General features: G+C 31.6%; 1 protein-coding gene across 2 annotated transcripts in view; it reads right to left on the bottom strand.

Annotated features, from left to right (window-relative positions):
* Positions 1–18022, bottom strand: part of cntnap3 (contactin associated protein family member 3) — a 164770-nt gene that overhangs the window by 5878 nt on the left and 140870 nt on the right. The window contains exons 20-23 of one of the 2 annotated variants that reach the window (XM_051121497.1): positions 13989–14122; positions 11504–11591; positions 4350–4568; positions 1062–1133 (exon numbers count right to left, since the gene is read on the bottom strand). In XM_051121497.1, the coding sequence (XP_050977454.1) occupies positions 1062–1133; positions 4350–4568; positions 11504–11591; positions 13989–14122 (513 nt within the window). The remainder of the gene's footprint in view (positions 1–1061; positions 1134–4349; positions 4569–11503; positions 11592–13988; positions 14123–18022) is intronic. The other variant, XM_051121498.1, reaches the window with a different exon arrangement.

The following is an 18022-nucleotide window of genomic DNA, read 5'->3' as shown; positions in this document are numbered from 1 at the left end:
AAAAGAACAACTCATATTATAAATTTACAGTAAAAAAAAAAAAAGACTCAAATAATATTTTCTTGCAAAATATACTCCAGTAATTTGATGTTTTTAAAACTTTTAATATTAAATATTATGAATTATTTAATTCAGCATATGCGAAAAAATTATTGTAATTTTGACGGCAAAAGACTGTAAAAATGCTACAGCAAAAACCTGTTAAGTTTCCATGCAATACACATAGTGAATATCATTTTAACATTTGTTTTGGCACTTTTAATATACTTTTACAGAAAAATACTGTAAAATTTACCTTTTTCGGAAATGAAAAGGAACAACGCATATGATAATTTTCAGTAAAAAAATAAAAAGAAAGAAATAAAAAAGAAATAAAAAAAAAAAAAATAAAAAAAACGTACTCCAGTAATTTGTTGTTTTTAACAACTTTATTATTAATTATTATAGTTATTATAAATTATTTAATTCAATGTATGACATTAGAAGACTTCTGGACTACAATGCAAATAAAATATTGTGATTTTGATGGCAAAAGACAGTAAAAATTCTACAATAAAAACCTGTTAATTTATTCCTAAAACATATGTATTTAAACGTCAAGTTTGGCATTTTTAATATAATTTGTTATAAAAATTAATAAAATAAAAAACTATAATCTGTTAAAAAATGTACCGTTTTTGGAAGTGAAAAAGAAAAACATTATAATTTACAGTAAAAAAGTAAATTGACATTCCCAGAATTACGAGTGACTCAACAAATGTGATGTTCTTTCATGTAATTTTTCATGTGGATTTTCTTCAATTTCGTATTTTGACATGATATCAGTTTAGGGGGTATGATTTTTTTTTTTAACCTAAGTACTATTTTCTAAAACTTAAAATGCTTAAATGCTGCATTTTTGGAGCTCAGCAGCCTTACTGAATGGAAAAAGTTGGTAAACATCTCATTTTGTCTTGAGCAAGACAAAGTAAATATGAACCGAAAGCAGCAAATAATAATGGATGAAATGAGAAAAGATGAGAAATGGAGTGTTTCTCTAATGCACCACAACATCCATTTACCTCCGATCAAAGCCGAGTCGCTGTTGATAGCATTGACTATGGGCTCACCCGTACCTACTGTACCCACATGATCTACAGCAGAGAAGAGACATGACAGACAGACAGACAGACAGACAGACAGATCATCAGCAAGACTGAAGCGCTTATCGCTCTCCGGTCGCGGCTCATTGAATACACTGGCGCTTGATGAAGGAGCGATGCAGCACAAACGCACAGGCAATCGAGAAATGATTATGCAAATGAAGGTCTTTCTCACGCAGATTAATACAGTGATCAGCCATTACGATCATTATTGCTCTAATTTAATTAGCACTGCGGAGGGATTCAGTGAGCCGGCGACCAAAGTTTGCTGAAATTCAACTTTCAGGAGGAATCTGGCCAGAAACACTGAAAAAAGTTTGGAAAACAAAGTCTGAAGAACAAATAGAAGACTAGAAAGGTTTTCATTCAAGCATCTAGACACTAAGAGCTGTTGCTCTCCTTATGCAAAGAAAATATATTTCCTTAATCATTAGCAGTGCATATATTAAATTATTTAGTGTATATTGAAAATATACAGAATAATATATTGTGTAAGTATATCACAATATTTTAAAAAATAAATAAGGAATTGTCATTTCAATATATATATATATATATATATATATATATATATATATATATATCACTCAATCCATTAAGTTCTAAATGTCAAATAGATTTTAGCAAGACATCCATCCATCCAAAAACTCCTAAACAAAATCAGATAAAGTTTATGAATATGAATATTTATGTAAACCCATAATTTAACAAGAAATTTATTGTTTAAATAATGTGATACAATGGTGTTTATGTCTTTATTACTATACATTTTTTATGTGTATCAATTTATATGCATGCATAATCATGCAAAATTTAAAAAATACATGCACTAGTTTTCCATCTGTTGAGCTGTATTATTTACTATATTTCATTGTATTTTTCAGTATACTCATATTTTTTTTTTTTTGTTTTTGTAAGAGTCTGCTATGAAAGCCCTTGAGCTAATAGACAAAACACAGTAAAACATTTTATACTAATGCCAAGTTTAATGTCTTATTTTTACTTGTTTTATATACCTTCCACAATTATTACAGGTTCTTAATCTTAATTGTGGCTCAAGTGTCATTAAAAATACCTAATTATTTTGGTAATATACAGCAAAACTAGAGTATATAACCTTAGAAGACTTACAGAAAAAAATTATTGTAATTTTGATGGCAAAAGACTGTAAAAATGCTACAGTAAAAACCTGTTAATTGGTTTCCAATAAGTTTATATATATACATATACAGTGAATATAATTTAACATTTGTTTTGGCATTTTTAATATGATTTTACAGAAAAATACTGGAAGTTTTTTGGACGTGAAAAAGAACAACTCATATTATAATTTACAGTAAAACAAAGATTCAAATACAAATTTCTTGTAAAGCATACTCCAGTAATTTAAATTATTAAATTATTATTAATTATTATAACTATTATAAATTGTTTTATTAAGTGTATGACTTTAGAAAACTTAGGGACTACAATGCAGAAAATGATTGTAATTTTCATGGCAAAAAAAGTGTAAAAAGAGTGTAAAAATGCTACAGTATAAACCTGATAACCGGTTAACAGTAAGTTTCCATACAATATATATAGTGAATATCATTTTGGCATTTTTAATATCATTTTACAGAAACATACTGTAAAATTTACAGTTTTTGAAAGTGAAAAAGAACAACTTTACAGTAAAAAAAACAAACAAAAAAGATTTAAATAGTATTTTGTTGTAATTTGTTATTTTTAAAAACTTTATTATTAATTATTATAATTATTATAAATTGTTTTATTAAGTCTATGACCTTAGAAGACTTATGGACTACAATGCAAAAAAATATTGTCATTTTTAAGGTAAAAGACTGTAAGAAGTTGTTGGAAGTGAAAAAGAACAAGCCATATTATAATTTACAGTAAAAAAGTAAACTGACATTCCCAGAATTACATGCGACTCAACAAATTTAAATGTTTTTAATTTAAATTATGAATATTCTTCATTTTTGATATCATTTATATATATTAAGATTTTATGTTACATCTTATGCTGTTAAATTAAATAATATTGTTTATGCATTATTTTAGTGCTGAATTATTTTGCCGGTACAATGAAACACTAGCACTTAATAGGCCAATTTAAATGAGAAGAAATCTTAATACAATGCAAAACTTAAAATATAGAGAAATTACTAAAACCTAATACCTCATATTGACAATAATTTACAAGTCTACACATATACTTAAGTGCACAGTTATGAATTTCAGTCTGACACATAAAATCAGGTTTGTATTGAAGTGCTGGTGTTCATCATCCTTGGTTCAGGAAGTATTTTTCCATTCATTTTCCCAATGGGCTTTTAAAAAAGTCTTTGTTTAAGAGTTAAAAGCCATGAACCAAACCATCCAGCTATGGGGAAAAGCACTTTTGAGAATTCAGTCTTGAGCAAAACAATGAAATTTAGACAAAAAAAAGACAGATGTAAGACTGGACGTAAGGCTTCAATGAGGGAAAAAACTACAATCCCATGAAGCACTGTAAATGACTTAAAAGCGATGGAGTTAAAGACGTTCATTAACGACAGAAAAATAATTTCACATTTATTGCAAAATATGTGCATATATACGAATATTTTAGTAGTTTGAGAATGTAGGAAGTGCATTCGCAGTTCTTTTGTCTTGATTTGCTCATTTCCATTATCTGATTGGTGGAAAGTCTCTGCAGAATCATGGGTAATGTAGCTTTTCACCAGAAATTCACAATTTAAAAAATAAGCTAAAATAATGCATACTGATGGCTTCAACAAAAGCATATACCACTGATTAACAACCTTGTGGCTCACAGACAATCTTTAAAGGGTTGTATGTTGTTAAAAATCAGTTCACCCATGGAGAAAATAAATTGGATTTTTACTTCAAGAACCTGACTTTCGCACTCTATCCACCGTATTTTTCAAAGCGGACGTATTTCTGTAAATGCGTGAGACTGGTGGTTCATTAGCCGCTGTAGGGAAATAACGAGAAGAATAAGTAAACGGTAAAACTGTTTGCACTACAAACCGGTGTGTTCATAATTAAGATAACTCATTAAAATAACAGTAAGATACACCAGTTTTGTACAGATAAAAATAGCTGAAAGTCATTTGTAAGCCATTACATTTACAAATAAGGTAAAATAAGGTGGATAACTAAACCAGTAAAGGAAATGGGCATCAGTTTTGGTGGTGGTACCTGTGAGGGAATGAGTGGTCTCAGCTGCGTAGGGGTTGGACGGTAAAGACGAGCCACAGCTGGATTCGGTCAGCGGTCCGGTGACTATGACAGGACTGGTGTCTGGATACAGCAGAGCCGCCTTCAGCGGAGAGATGGAGTTAAACTGGACCACAGACAAACAGCCTGTGAAGCCCAGAGCGTTCAGACGGGCGATTTCTGGATCCACTTCACCTGATTCTGTAACGAGAAGAGGTGTATTTGAGTATTCAATGAGATCTCAATAATATATTCTCCACAGCAGAGCTAATGGAGACTTTTGTGCTTCTCAGATGCATCTTTTCAGATAAAAACCCAGTTAGAGTTAAAGAAGAGATCTAAATATCTCCAAATGAGATCAGATGTACCAAAACACCAAAGTCTGCAATCAAAAGTCATAAATCTCAAATCTCAATGGTTTCTCCAAGGTAGTAATTAAACAGAGAGGACCACAAAACCAGTCATACAAGGTCAATTTTCTTAAAATACATAATCTGAAAGCTGAATAAATAGGCTTTCCACTGATGTATGGTTTGTTAGTATAAGACAATATTTATACAACTATTTAAAAATCTGGAATCTGAGGGCGTAAAAAAAATCAAAATAAAGTCCTTAGCAATGCATATGACTAATCAAAAATTAAGCTTTGATATATTTACAGTAGAAAATTTACAAAATGTCTTCATGGAACATGATCTTTACTTAATACACTAATGATTTTTGGCATAAAAGAAAAATCTATAAATTTGACCCATACAATGTATTTTTGGCTATTGCTACAAATATACCCATGCTACGTATGACTGGTTTTGTGGTCTAGGGTCTCAGATGTTTGGTTGACTTTCCTCTTAGATGTTTTTCCTAAGTAAAAGACCCCAGTGATCTCACATGTGTCTCCTCTAGACTTTTAGAAGAGATCTCAACATCTCAAACTAAGATGAAATACCACAAATAGCAAAGTCTTTAATATTAAGTGATATATCTACATTTTCTCAGTGGTTTCTCCAAAATACTGTAAATGTAGATTCAATCTTGAATCTATGAAATCTTTGTTTTTTTTAAGTTTCCTGCCTCTCAGATGTTTCCCCTGAGAAAAAAAACCCTCATCAATCTCACATTTGAGATCCCAAACTGGCCTCAGATTTATCAATTTACTATAATCTGCAATATAAAGTTGTAGAATAATAAAATATCTCAATGGTTTCTCCGGGATAACAATTAATGAAAATGTTTGATTTAGTTTCCTTCTTCTCAGATAAAGACTCCACACTGGAAAAAATGCAAATGCATATTTTCCAGTTAACGAAACATTTGGAGTCTTAAATATTATTAAATGCTATTTTCTTGAAACTACATAAAAATCCTTGTCAGACCATCAACATTAACCTCAATATTTTGTCCCAGAGACAGTTGCCTGAACAAAGAATTTCATATTGTTGAAATGGCTTTGTGAGTTCCCAGCATGCACTGCAGCATGAATAAATTATGCAGTTACTGTTACAGGATTATTGTATTGTGGTTTCCTGCCTTAATTTAAACTTTTTTTGTTGTTGTTTTGTCATTATTGTTAGTTATTTGTTGCACTGTGATGTAAAGAGCTCATCTTTTTAACATTTGTTGATTGCAACCGTTCTTGAGATTTGTGCGCCTAGTTTTGAGGCCTAGAGTATGTTCAAACACTTATATCTGTTTGCTGGATATCTCAGTCTTGTAAGATGTTTTACAAACAAAGACAATGTTGTCTACATATTAGACTAAGTTATGCATTAAGGTATCTATAACAATTCACCGTTTGTCATTTGTTAAATAAACAAAAAGTTGACACATAAAAAAAATAATTACCTCAACGACAGTAATTGTTGTTTCTGTTGCTGTTACAAGACTTTTTCTATTACCAAAACAAGACAATCAGCATTGCATGAACAAACACATTTATGTTGGCTAAACAAAAAAAAGTATTGTTGTAATAATAATTATTGTATAATTTTACTGCATCAAGTTGCCTTATTTTTTCTCAGCTATTTATTTATTTATTTTTTTTTACAGTGCAATGATGTCACAATCTCATGATCTCTTCAATCAAAAGTCAGAGATCTCATTATGAACTCAAACATTTCTCATCAAGTTCTCCCAAGACCAGATGATCTGAGCTTCTTTCATATTCATTTCACTACGGACTCGTTTCTTCTCTGAAACTTCAGGAGAAACACTTAACAAGCTTAACTTTTGCATGAAATTTTACACACATAACATGAAAACTCTGTTAAGCAATTTTAAAATTCTTCACAGCATGTTTTCTCACACCCTCAGCAACGACATGTGAGTCTTACTTCAAACGTATACATGTAGACAGTGACAAATGAACACATAACCATGTGATCCAGCTTTTGTACCAAACATCTCGAGCGAAAAACGCAAGCTGCATTTCATTCCACAGCAACGGCGGTGAACTGAACACGTCGAGCCTGATGAAAGTGCTTTTATTCAGATACTGAGTGACTCAATGGCCCATGGGAAGACAAAACATGACGTAGTTGACATGCATTTTTTATTCAACATCAATATTTTAGGTCTGTTTTGTGCTATAAAATGATATGATAAGCAGTGCAGTTTGAGTTTCAGGGTTTCTGCAGGTTTTATGAGGGTAAATGTAAGACTTTTTAAGACCAACTAAAGAAAATTTAAGGGAGAAAAAAAAGGGAAAACAATACAGCAATATGTTCTCTAAGTATAGTTCGAGTTTTACTTTCTCTTTCAAATTAGCAGAAATTCAACGTCTAGCAATTGTTTGTTTGTTGTTCGTTTCAGTTTTCCCTCTTTTCCTCACTTTCCTCATGTAAAAGCGTGTACTCATTTTACTTTCACTTTCAAATTAGCCGCAATTTGGCGTCAAGCAGGTGTTTGTTTTTAGTTTGAGTTTTCCCTCTTCTTTACTTTCCTTCGGTTTTAAGCAGCTTGTAAAAGCATCGAGCGCATTTTACTTTCACTTTTAAATTAGCGGCATTAACATAAACTTTTATTAACAAAATGAATAAAAATACACCATGTTATATGCCTAATATAAAATTATAACTTACACAAAGTTTAAATAAGTATACAAAACTGAAAATCAGTAAACACTGTGTAACCAAATAAACAAGAAACGTAGAACGGCTTGGAAGCACGACATACACGTTGATGTAATATATATTAAAAAATAAATAAAAATACATAGTTTAAAGGAGAACTCCACTTCCAGAACAACAATTCAAATATAATGTACTCACCCCCTTGCCACCCAAGATGTTCATGTCTTTCTTTCTTCAGTCGTAAAGAAATTATGTTTTTTGAGGAAAACATTTCTGGACTGATATGGTGCCCCGAGTTTGAACTTCCAAAATAAAGTTTAAATGCGGCTTCAAATGATCCCAAATGCGGTTGTAAACGATCCCAGCCTAGGAAGAAAGGTCTTATCTAGCGTAACGATCAGTTATTTTCATAAAAATAATATGATTTATATACTTGTTAATGTCAAACGCTCGTCTTGTCTTACTCTGCCTGAACTCTGTTTTTGTTCCGGTTCATGACAGTTAGGGTATGTTGAAAAACTCCCATCTCATGTTCTCCCTCAACACCATAATCGTCCTATATCGCTGTTTTACCTTTTTTGTTAAGGGTGTTTGATCTTCTTTGCATGTTCACTTTGCAAAGACTGGGTCTGTACTTCTGCAGTGATGTAGGATGATTTTGAAATGATTTTTGAAGTAGAGGGAGAAAATATGATCAAGTTTTTTGACAAACCCTGTCTTGAGCCAGAATACACAGAGTTCAGGGAGAGAAAGACAAGATGAGCGTTTGAGATTAAAAAGTATTTAAATTGTATTTTTTAACAAAAATAACTGATTGTTACTCTAGATAAGACTCTTCTTCCTCAGCTGGGATCGTTTACAACCGCATTTGGGATCATTTGAAGCCGCATTTAAACTGCATTTTGGAAGTTCAAAATCAGGGCACCATATCAGTCCATTATATGGAGAAAAATCCTGAAACGTTTTCCTCAAAAAACAATTTCTTTACAACTGAAGAAAGAAAGACATGAACATCATGGATGACACGGGGGTACATTATCTGTAAATTGTTGTTCTGGAAGTGGACTTCTCCTTTAAATAAATAAAAATCAGCAAACACTGTGGAACCAAACAAATATCAAAATCAAAATCCACAATATTTTTAAAACAGGTGCTTTTGCATTTTGTTTTGAAACTCTTCGGCCATGCTCTTGTCTTTCTCACCTCTGTCTTCTTGCCAGTCAGCTCGACTCACTCTCTTCAGGTGATAACTGAAATCTGATCTGTGATACAACTGTCATTCGGCACACTGCATTGAGCAGCCGTGTGCAGTTTCAGAATTGTATTGTCTGTTCTCTAACTGAACTAAATGATTTTTATTACTATAAAAAAAATCAAAATGACAAGTTCTTCTTTGGGTGATTGACAAATGAAGCAGCACATACCGCCATCTACCGTGTACTGTTTAATGAATATTGAGCGACCTAAGCCATGTAGCACAGAAATTAAGCTTTCGCTTCAATTTAAAATGAAACACATGAAGGAACAATCCCTCACGAAAATTAATGCCATGATCATATGAATTTACGACTTGCTGCTCTGATTTAACACCTTTTCAAGGCCTTGAAGGAGAAGTCCACTTCCAGAACAAAAGTTTACAAATAATGCACTCACCCCCTTGTCATCCAAGATATTCATGTCTGTCTTTCTTTAGCTATAAAGAAATGATGTTTTTTGAGGAAAACATTTCAGGATTTTTCTCCATATAATGGACTGGTATGTGCCCCGAGTAAGGCGAATAAGGACTTTTTAATACCTGCGGAAACCCTGATATTTGATAGGTCTCTAAATTTTACGAAACTTGTTGCACTCAAACTACTCCTTGCCTTCTGTCATCTGACTGATAATTTAGACTTTTTTAGCAAGTCAAAATCCTTATTATCATGCTTCCTGTGTCTTTTATCAAGTAAATGTAAGAAAGACTAGTCATATTTCCAGATGAACACTTACTGGACTGAATTACTTGATTCTCCATGAATCATTTTTAGTCTCAAACCTGATCAGTAGGATTGTTTGAGGAACATTTGTTTCCAGAAGCTTTACTTTCACTATTCCTCAGTGGAAGAAATGATCTTCCCAAGCCTCCAAAACCTCTCACATCTTTTGAGGAATGTTTATTTGTGTATCTCACAATCATCATTGGGTTGCACTGCATTACTAAGTTTGGCTCTTTTTACTCTCATCTTACCAAGACATATTATTGGGGATATAGAGTGACGACTGATATTTATTTCATTTTCTGTAAGTATCTGCTATACTGCTTATTTTTATTTTTTTTTTTTTTTTTTTTGCACAATAATACAAAACGTGAAACCATCTGCTACACTGTTAAAGATCTCAATAATTTACGTTAAAAGTATCAAAATTTCATCACTTTTTATCCATATAAATATCAGCATCTGCACCAAATTATTATTTCATATGTCAAGCTCTACAAGGTTAAATGGAAAAATTAATATGAATTGTCTCAGTATTTGGTGTGTCTCTATATTGACATGCACCTGATGATCTTGTCCTCCAGCTTGATTTGAGCATCTGCTCGCTCTCATTTCAGCTCTGAACTGGTCTAATATTAATCTTCAGGAGCTCGATGCTGGTTTCACATTTGATTTAGTATTCATTACAAGTCGATTTCTGTCCGTGATCGATAATGTTTGCTGGAAATGACACACAGCCCGCTGTCAGTGACACACTATCTGAAGGGTTACAGCAAATGTGTTTCATGTCACATGTTTATATGAAAGGTCATACGGACGCACACGCTGCCCCACGAGAACGTTTCCCTCCATAAAACACCACCAGCCTTGACCTGTACATCATTACAATGAGAAAGAACCAGCCTAATTTGGCTCTTGAGGATCTCTGCTGGGCGAGATACAGTATAAAGAGCTCACTGATCATATGCAATCATAAAAAGCTCCTCATTTTCTAAATATCTGTAAGCGCTGCCAGTAAATCTTTCGTCTTATCTTACATTAAAAATGCTAAATATTATGCATGGAAATAATTACCATTTAGTGGCAAATTGTGCTTAATTATCATGAAAAAATGTCACAGTGCAAAATCAATAAATAAATATATAAACAACAAACAAACCTCTTAACAATACTAATGCATGCAATTTTTAATGCATGCAGTTTTATGCTTAATTGTCATGAAAAAAGTCACAATGCAAAACAAGATAAACAAACAAATCACCTAATAATAGACTTTTTAAATACAAAATGTCTTCATGCGGTTCACCCAGCAAGCTTTGTATTTTCAAACTTCTGCTGTTTTATTTATTAACTCGATGTTTTATTCATCTGTTCGGGATTTATGACTAGAAAGCTGCTGCAGATCCTATTTATAGACACAAAAAAATCTAACTGACCCATTTGCTGTCCCCCCAGACGACAATAATAACATGTGAAGTCAATATTAGTCTTATGTGAAGTAAATAGGACAAAACATACTCTGTTCACTCAGACTGAATAGTTTAGCTGAGTGCACAAACAAGCTCCTGAAGCTTCCGCTTTCCCCAAACATTTCAGCATTCGTGACGCTTAGAAAACCTCTCTAATAAATATAATAATGGCCACTTAACTGACCATCTGCATGTCGCTGAGGTAAGAACTCAGCTATGATTTAGAGACATTTCCTTCTTAATACAAAAATGCTCAAAATAGTGATGTTCAAAACAGATTCGAACTCCTTGTCAAATAGCACATATGTAAGACTTTCGGTTTATGCTCATTTAATATGAAAACATTTGGAGAAGTTTTGACATTTGAGCTTTTTTCAGTATCCTAAAAACATATTAATTGCGAAAGTCTGATTACACTGTAATCAGCACAAACTACACTACAATAATATGTAAGCAACATGAATGTACATGTTTGTATTTTTGAGGAAACAATGTTAATGCATGGTTAGTGAAAAACTAACATTTTTAAGTCACTGAAACAATAACACTTGAGCAGTCAATTAAATTCACTTTGAATTAGAACGTAGAGGTTCAAATTCAAATATGTGAAAGATTTTACTCACCGCTCACTTTTCCCAAGACAATTGATTTGATGGCATTGAATTCTGTGTCCGTTGTTAGATTGAAATACTCCTTCGCATGCTGATCAACCTACAAAATATGCAACAAGGCACAGTTAAAATTTTTGGTGCATTGAGGGAAAAAAAAGCTTCTCAGCATCATGTTTGTTCATAGCAAGGGCATATTCATTTGCAAGCGTTTTAATTAAAACCTGTCTTCAAGGCAATTTTACAACACGTCACTGCACGCTGTCAAACTGCAGCCACTTGCTGGTTCAACACCAGAGGTCTGGCTGCATGTTTGCTTTTATAGTGTGGTTATTGTGAAGCTTCAGACTAATTGGTTTGGTCACTGACAGAGCAGCGCTCTGCCATGACCAGCCAATTGACTGCTATTGACTAGTGCGTGTCACGCATCAGACCGATTGATATTTCACCTGGACACTCAAAATCGAATGCTCCATGTGATCAAAAACTTAATTTCAAATTCATGAATATACGCATAGATTATCAAGGATGTTCTGTTTAACATTTTGATGCAATTTGTAGACTTTTTGAAAGGAATATTCCTTGATATTATCAACTTATTTACAGACTTATTTCTAAACAATTAACTAATAGATATCAGCATGCTTTCCCTAGATGACAATTCACAGTCAATTAAGACAATTGTTTTGCATTACAAGCTTTCTGAAATGTTAAATATGCAAATGATCCATTATCTAAATAAACATGCACTAATTTGAATAAATCTGAACACTGGATAAAGCCAGGTACAAACTGTTGTTGTATTTCGTTGACATATAAGAGTTAAAGATTTTTATAGAAGGGATTTTGGGTTTCTCTGTTCATTACTCCATAAATAAAAAAATACTCTCAAAACACATTTAATATCCTTTTTAGAAACAAAATATAATATAAATCAGTGTGAATGATATATGAACAAACCCTTCTGTATAATCCTTTAGAATACAGATATGAATATATCTGTAAATTTTGGTGTATGTAAGTGCTGCTGAAGTGGAGAAAAAACAAACTGTTAGGAAACAGCCTCTTAAAAATATCGATTACAGTTGAAATATACAAATGCAAACAGATAATGTGTAATAATAAACCATGACCAAAGCCTTAGGTATAATCCTTCAGAATATATATATGAATAAATCTGTAAATTTTGGAATTTATGTAAGTGCTGCTGAAACAGAGAAAAAACTCATTATTGGAAAACAGCCTCTTAAAGATATCTACTGCAACTGAAGTCTACAGATGCAAATACATAATGTAATAATAAAACCATGCAAATGATATATGAACAAACTCTTCTGTATAATCCTTCAGAATATAGATATGAATAAATCTGCAAGTTTTGGTATATGTAAGTGTTGCTGAAGTGGAGAAAAAACTCATTATTAGAAAATAGCCTCTTGAAGATTTCTATTGCAATTGAAATCTACAGATACAAATAGATAGTGTAATAATAAGATCATGCAAATAATAGATAGAAAACCCTTCTGTATAATCCTTCAGAATATATATATGAATAAATCTCTAAATTCCAGTGTATGTAAGTGCTGCTGTATTGGAGAAAAAACTCATTATTGGAAAACAGCCCATAAAGATACAGTATATATTGCAAGTGAAACTGACAGACGCAAATAGATAACGTGCTATAAAACTACCTAAAGCAACATTTTCATTAAGTTTCACCTGACATACTAAAATAACTAAAATATATATTGTATAAAAGCTATAATAATGTATTATATATATTCTAACATTTAAATTACAACAATTATAGACATATTAAAAAATAAAATAACTAAAACAAAATAGCAACTAACTTAATTGAACATAAATTCAATTTAAATCAATTTAAATGTAAAGAGTGTAAATTCAAAATTTGAACAAAAACAGTAACACTTCACAATAAGGTTTCATTTGTTAACATTAGTTAATCATATTAGTTAACATTAACAATACTTATATGTATTATTTATTAATCTTAGTTCATGTTAAGTTCAACATTTACTAACCCATTATGAAAATCAAAAGTTGCATCGTTAATGCACTGTCAACATGAAAATGAACATTTTTATTGACTCATATTAACAAAGATTATTAAATGCTGTAATAATGTACTGTTCATTATTAGTTCATGTTAGCTGATGCATTATCTAATGTTAACAAATGAGACGTAATAGCATCTCAGTGATACTAAAATAACACTAGTCTGAAAGCTAACAATAATGGAAGCAAAAACAGCCTTAAAAACAATGGTTCTGCCTGTAGTGTCTTGCCTTTAACGTTTTAAATTTGCAGTGTTGCCAGTTTCAGTTCAGTGTATATTCATAAACATGTTTCCCATTGAATTTAACATCACACCACAAATGTGATGTCAAAAATGGCCAGAATGTCCCTTCAGCGTGTTAAACACTGTCCCACTGTGATGCGGAATAAGAAAGGTGGACGCTGAACGGCATCACAGTACCTGAATACTGAGCGTCTCCGCCAGTCTCTGGACGCTCACGCGGTGGAGCTGCCCGTTGGCCAGATTCCTGGCGCTGGCTCGGAAAACCTCTGCGTCTCTGCTGTGCTGCAGTTTGTACTTGACGTCCAAATGTCCTTTATAACAAAGAGCATTGGATTTCTCAACAAGCTTTTATGTGTTAATGAGTTGCCGTTTAACCACCGTAAACATCAACAGGAACATCAACATGCAACTACAAAGCTTTATCTTAAGAGGATTAAAATGTTATCCTCTAAGAAACAAAACAGACACAGAAATAAATTAAAAAGCTAATTTTTGCATGGAATTAACCATGCATATTACCTCCAGTGGACTTAATCATTCTTTACAAAGCTAAAACTAGTTTTTAACATGTTCTCTTGGATGTGATAAACATAGTATGCAGCTGCTAGCATGCTTGTTTCTGTGCTAATGGATCAGTTGGCTTTTGCTTGCGGTTTCTGGGTGAACTGTCCTGGTAATTAATGCGTATAGACACTGAGAAATAAATAACAACTGCATGCAACAGGAACAGGAAGCTGTCAGAGCGACCGCCGGGGGTCTGGAGGCTGTTATGGACATTCTGCATAATTGGACTAGCAGGTATGAACGCCACATGCTGTCTGCTGCTTCCTTCTCTGTGCAAACCCAGTGTGCTGCAATGAGCCAGATCCAGAGTTTCCTAGTGAATTCTGGTGCTGCGGCACAGGATGCCACTGTAATTGGTCCTAATGGCATGCTAAATAAAACAAGACTATTTTGGGTAACATACTTGGATATTTTCGGTAATTAAAAATAATAAAATGACCTTTTATTTTTGCATTTTAGCTTTAAGTTTTTGTAATTTTTTTCTGTGCAGATTTGTACTTTTTCTTAGTTTTTGTTTTCTTGCAAATTTTCTATTTAGCTTGATTTTTTTTATTGTTTTTTATTTATGCCAGCCAATATTTTAAAATTTCATTTATTGTTTTTTTTACTTTTAGTTTTTCATCTACTATGTATATTTTAGATTACAGGTCTATTTCAGACAATTTTTACAACTCTTAGATTTATTTTTATTTAACAATACTAACCAGATTCCAAACAGACATGATGCAATATGTTTCCAACAATGATTAATATTTGTCTAGATACAATTAAAGCATAACATTGGGATAAATATGCAGCTTTACATGAAAATGTTTTATTGCATCACCCTTGGTCAGGACACTGTGATTTAAATCAAGCTTCATGTTTTCTGCACTGTATGTTTTGTGAAGATGCAATAGAAAATATACTGTATATAGTTATATTGCATATTTACTGTCTTTGCATTTTTTCATGGATAAAATATAATTTTTACAAGGAGAAATAAGGTTTTATTGCATCACATTAATTTAGAACACAACACAAGACTAATTCAGATCAAAGTTAATGAGTCATTCTGCATAATTGATTAAAAGAATTGGCTCACGAAAGTCAATTTGTCATGCCGTAAATATGTTTTGCAAAGATGCAATAGAAAGATGTCTTGTATTTTTACTGTTTTGCATAATTTTGTGGCTAAAATATAATTTTTACATGGAAAAATAATGTTTTATTGCATCACATTAATTTAGAACACAACGCAAGACTGATTCAAATCAAAGTTTGTGAATCATTTTGCATGATTCATTAAAAGAATTGGCTCACAAGACTCAACTTGTCATGCTGTAAAGATGTTTTGCAAGGATGCAATAGAAAGATGATTTTTACACGGAAAAATACGATTTTATTGAATCACACTGATTTAAGACAAAATGCAAGACTATTTAAAATCAAACTTAGGTTTTTGCATGATTCATTAAAAAAAACTGCTAAAAAGAGTCAACTTGTCACACTGTAAAGATGCAAAGATGCAGTAGAAAGATACTATTGCATTTTTACTGTCCTTGCATTATTTTGTGTCAATTTTTTTTTTTTTACATGGAAACATTTCACACTAATTTAGGACCAGTTGCAAGACTGATTCAAATCAAACTTCATGAGTCATTTTGCATGATTCATTAAAAGAACTGGCTCACGAGAGTCAACTTCTCATACTGTAAAGATGAAAAAAAACCAAAACATTATTTTGTATCTAAAAATATTTTTTACATGGAAAAAATGTTTTATTACATTACACTTGTTTACAACAGTGATTCAGATTAACTTTATGAATCTTTTTGCATGAATCGTTAAAAGAACTGTCTCAAAATAATATATTTATTGCAATATTTCATGGCTTGCAGCCTGTTTATCTCGTCACATTCACTTCTGCAAATCCACAACTATTTTATTTCTGTACTACAATAATATTCTTGTTTTAAATTAGCTTTTATTTTTGGATATTCATTTTAATTTTAGTTCATTCTTACTAATTTTGTTATGCTTTTTTATTTATTTTTCTTTTTATGTAAAATATAATTTTAACATGAAAAAAAGGTTTTATTGCATCATGTTTGGTCAGGAGTTCATGAGTCATTTTGCACGATTCATTAAAGAATCATCTCAAAAGATTCAACTGGTATTTTGTACGTTTCGCAAAGATGCAACAGAAAGTATTTTTACTGTCTTTTTATTATTTTGTGGTGAAAGGAAAAAAGGTTTTACTGCATCACACTAATTTAAAACACAATGCAAGACTGATTCAAATCAAGCTTCATGAGTCATTTTGCATGATTCATTAAAAGAACTGGCTCACAAGAGTCAACTTGTCATGCTGTAAAGATGTTTTGCAAAAATGCAATAGAAAGACATCTTGTATTTTTACTGTTTTGTATTATTTTGTGGCAAAAATATAATTTTACATGGAAAAATAAGGTTTTATTGCATCACACTAATTTAGAACACAACACAAGACTGATTCAAATTAAAGTTCATGAGTGTTTTTGAATGATTCATTAAAAGAATTGGCTCACGAGAGTCAACTTCTCATACTGTAAAGATGTTTTGCAAAGATGCAAAAGCAAGATTTGCATTATTTTGTAGATAATCATTTTTACATGGAAAAATGTTTTATTACATCACACTTGTTTACAATGATTCAGATCAAACTTTATGAATCTTTTTGCATAAATTATTAAAAGAACTGTCTCAAAAAACGTATTTATTGCTATATTACATGGCTCGCAGCCTGTTTATCTCATCATATTCAATTTTGCAATTCACAACTATTTTAGTATATACTATAATAATATATATTCACGTTTGAATAAACTTTATTTTGTATTTTCATTTTAATTTTAGTTTAAGTTTTACTCATTTTGTTATGCGGTTTTGGCATTTTTATTTGCTTTTCTTTGCATGTAAAATTTATTTTAAAATGAGAAAGAGGTTTACTACATCATGGTCAGGATACAGTGATTCAAATCAAAGTTAATTAGTTATTTTGCATGATTCATTCAAAGAATCATCTCAAAAGTGTCAAAGTATTTATTTATTTATTTTTTTTTACTGTATTTGCATTCTTTTGTGGCAAACGTAAAAAAAAAAAGGTTTTACTGGATCACATTAATTTAGAACACAACGCAGGACTGATTCAAATCAAACTTCATGAGTCATTTTGCATGATTCATTAAGAATTGGCTCACAAGAGTCAACTTCTCATACTGTAAAGATGTTTTGCAAAGATGGAAAAACAAGATTTTCATTATTTTGTAGCTAAAAATAATTTTTTCATGGAAAAAAATGTTTTATTACATCACACTTGTTTACGACAGTGATTCAAATCAAACTTTATGAATCTTTTTTGCATGAATCGTTAAAAGAACTGTTTCATAATAATATATTTATTGCAATATTTCATGGCTTGCAGCCTGTTTATCTCATCACATTCACTTCTGCAAATTTTATTTCTGTACTACAATACTATTCATGTTTTGAATTAGCTTTTACTGTTGGATATTCATTTTAATTTTAGTTTAAGTCTGACTAATTTCGTTAACCGTTTAATTTTAATTCTTTTTATGACAAATGTAATTTTTTGTATTGCATTACGTTCGGTCAGGACACAGTGA

This window comes from Labeo rohita, chromosome 10, assembly GCF_022985175.1.
Source record: "Labeo rohita strain BAU-BD-2019 chromosome 10, IGBB_LRoh.1.0, whole genome shotgun sequence".
In the NCBI taxonomy this organism is placed as follows: domain Eukaryota; kingdom Metazoa; phylum Chordata; class Actinopteri; order Cypriniformes; family Cyprinidae; genus Labeo; species Labeo rohita.
Note: the sequence above shows the minus strand (reverse complement) of the source record. Positions and strands in the feature narration are given on the sequence as shown.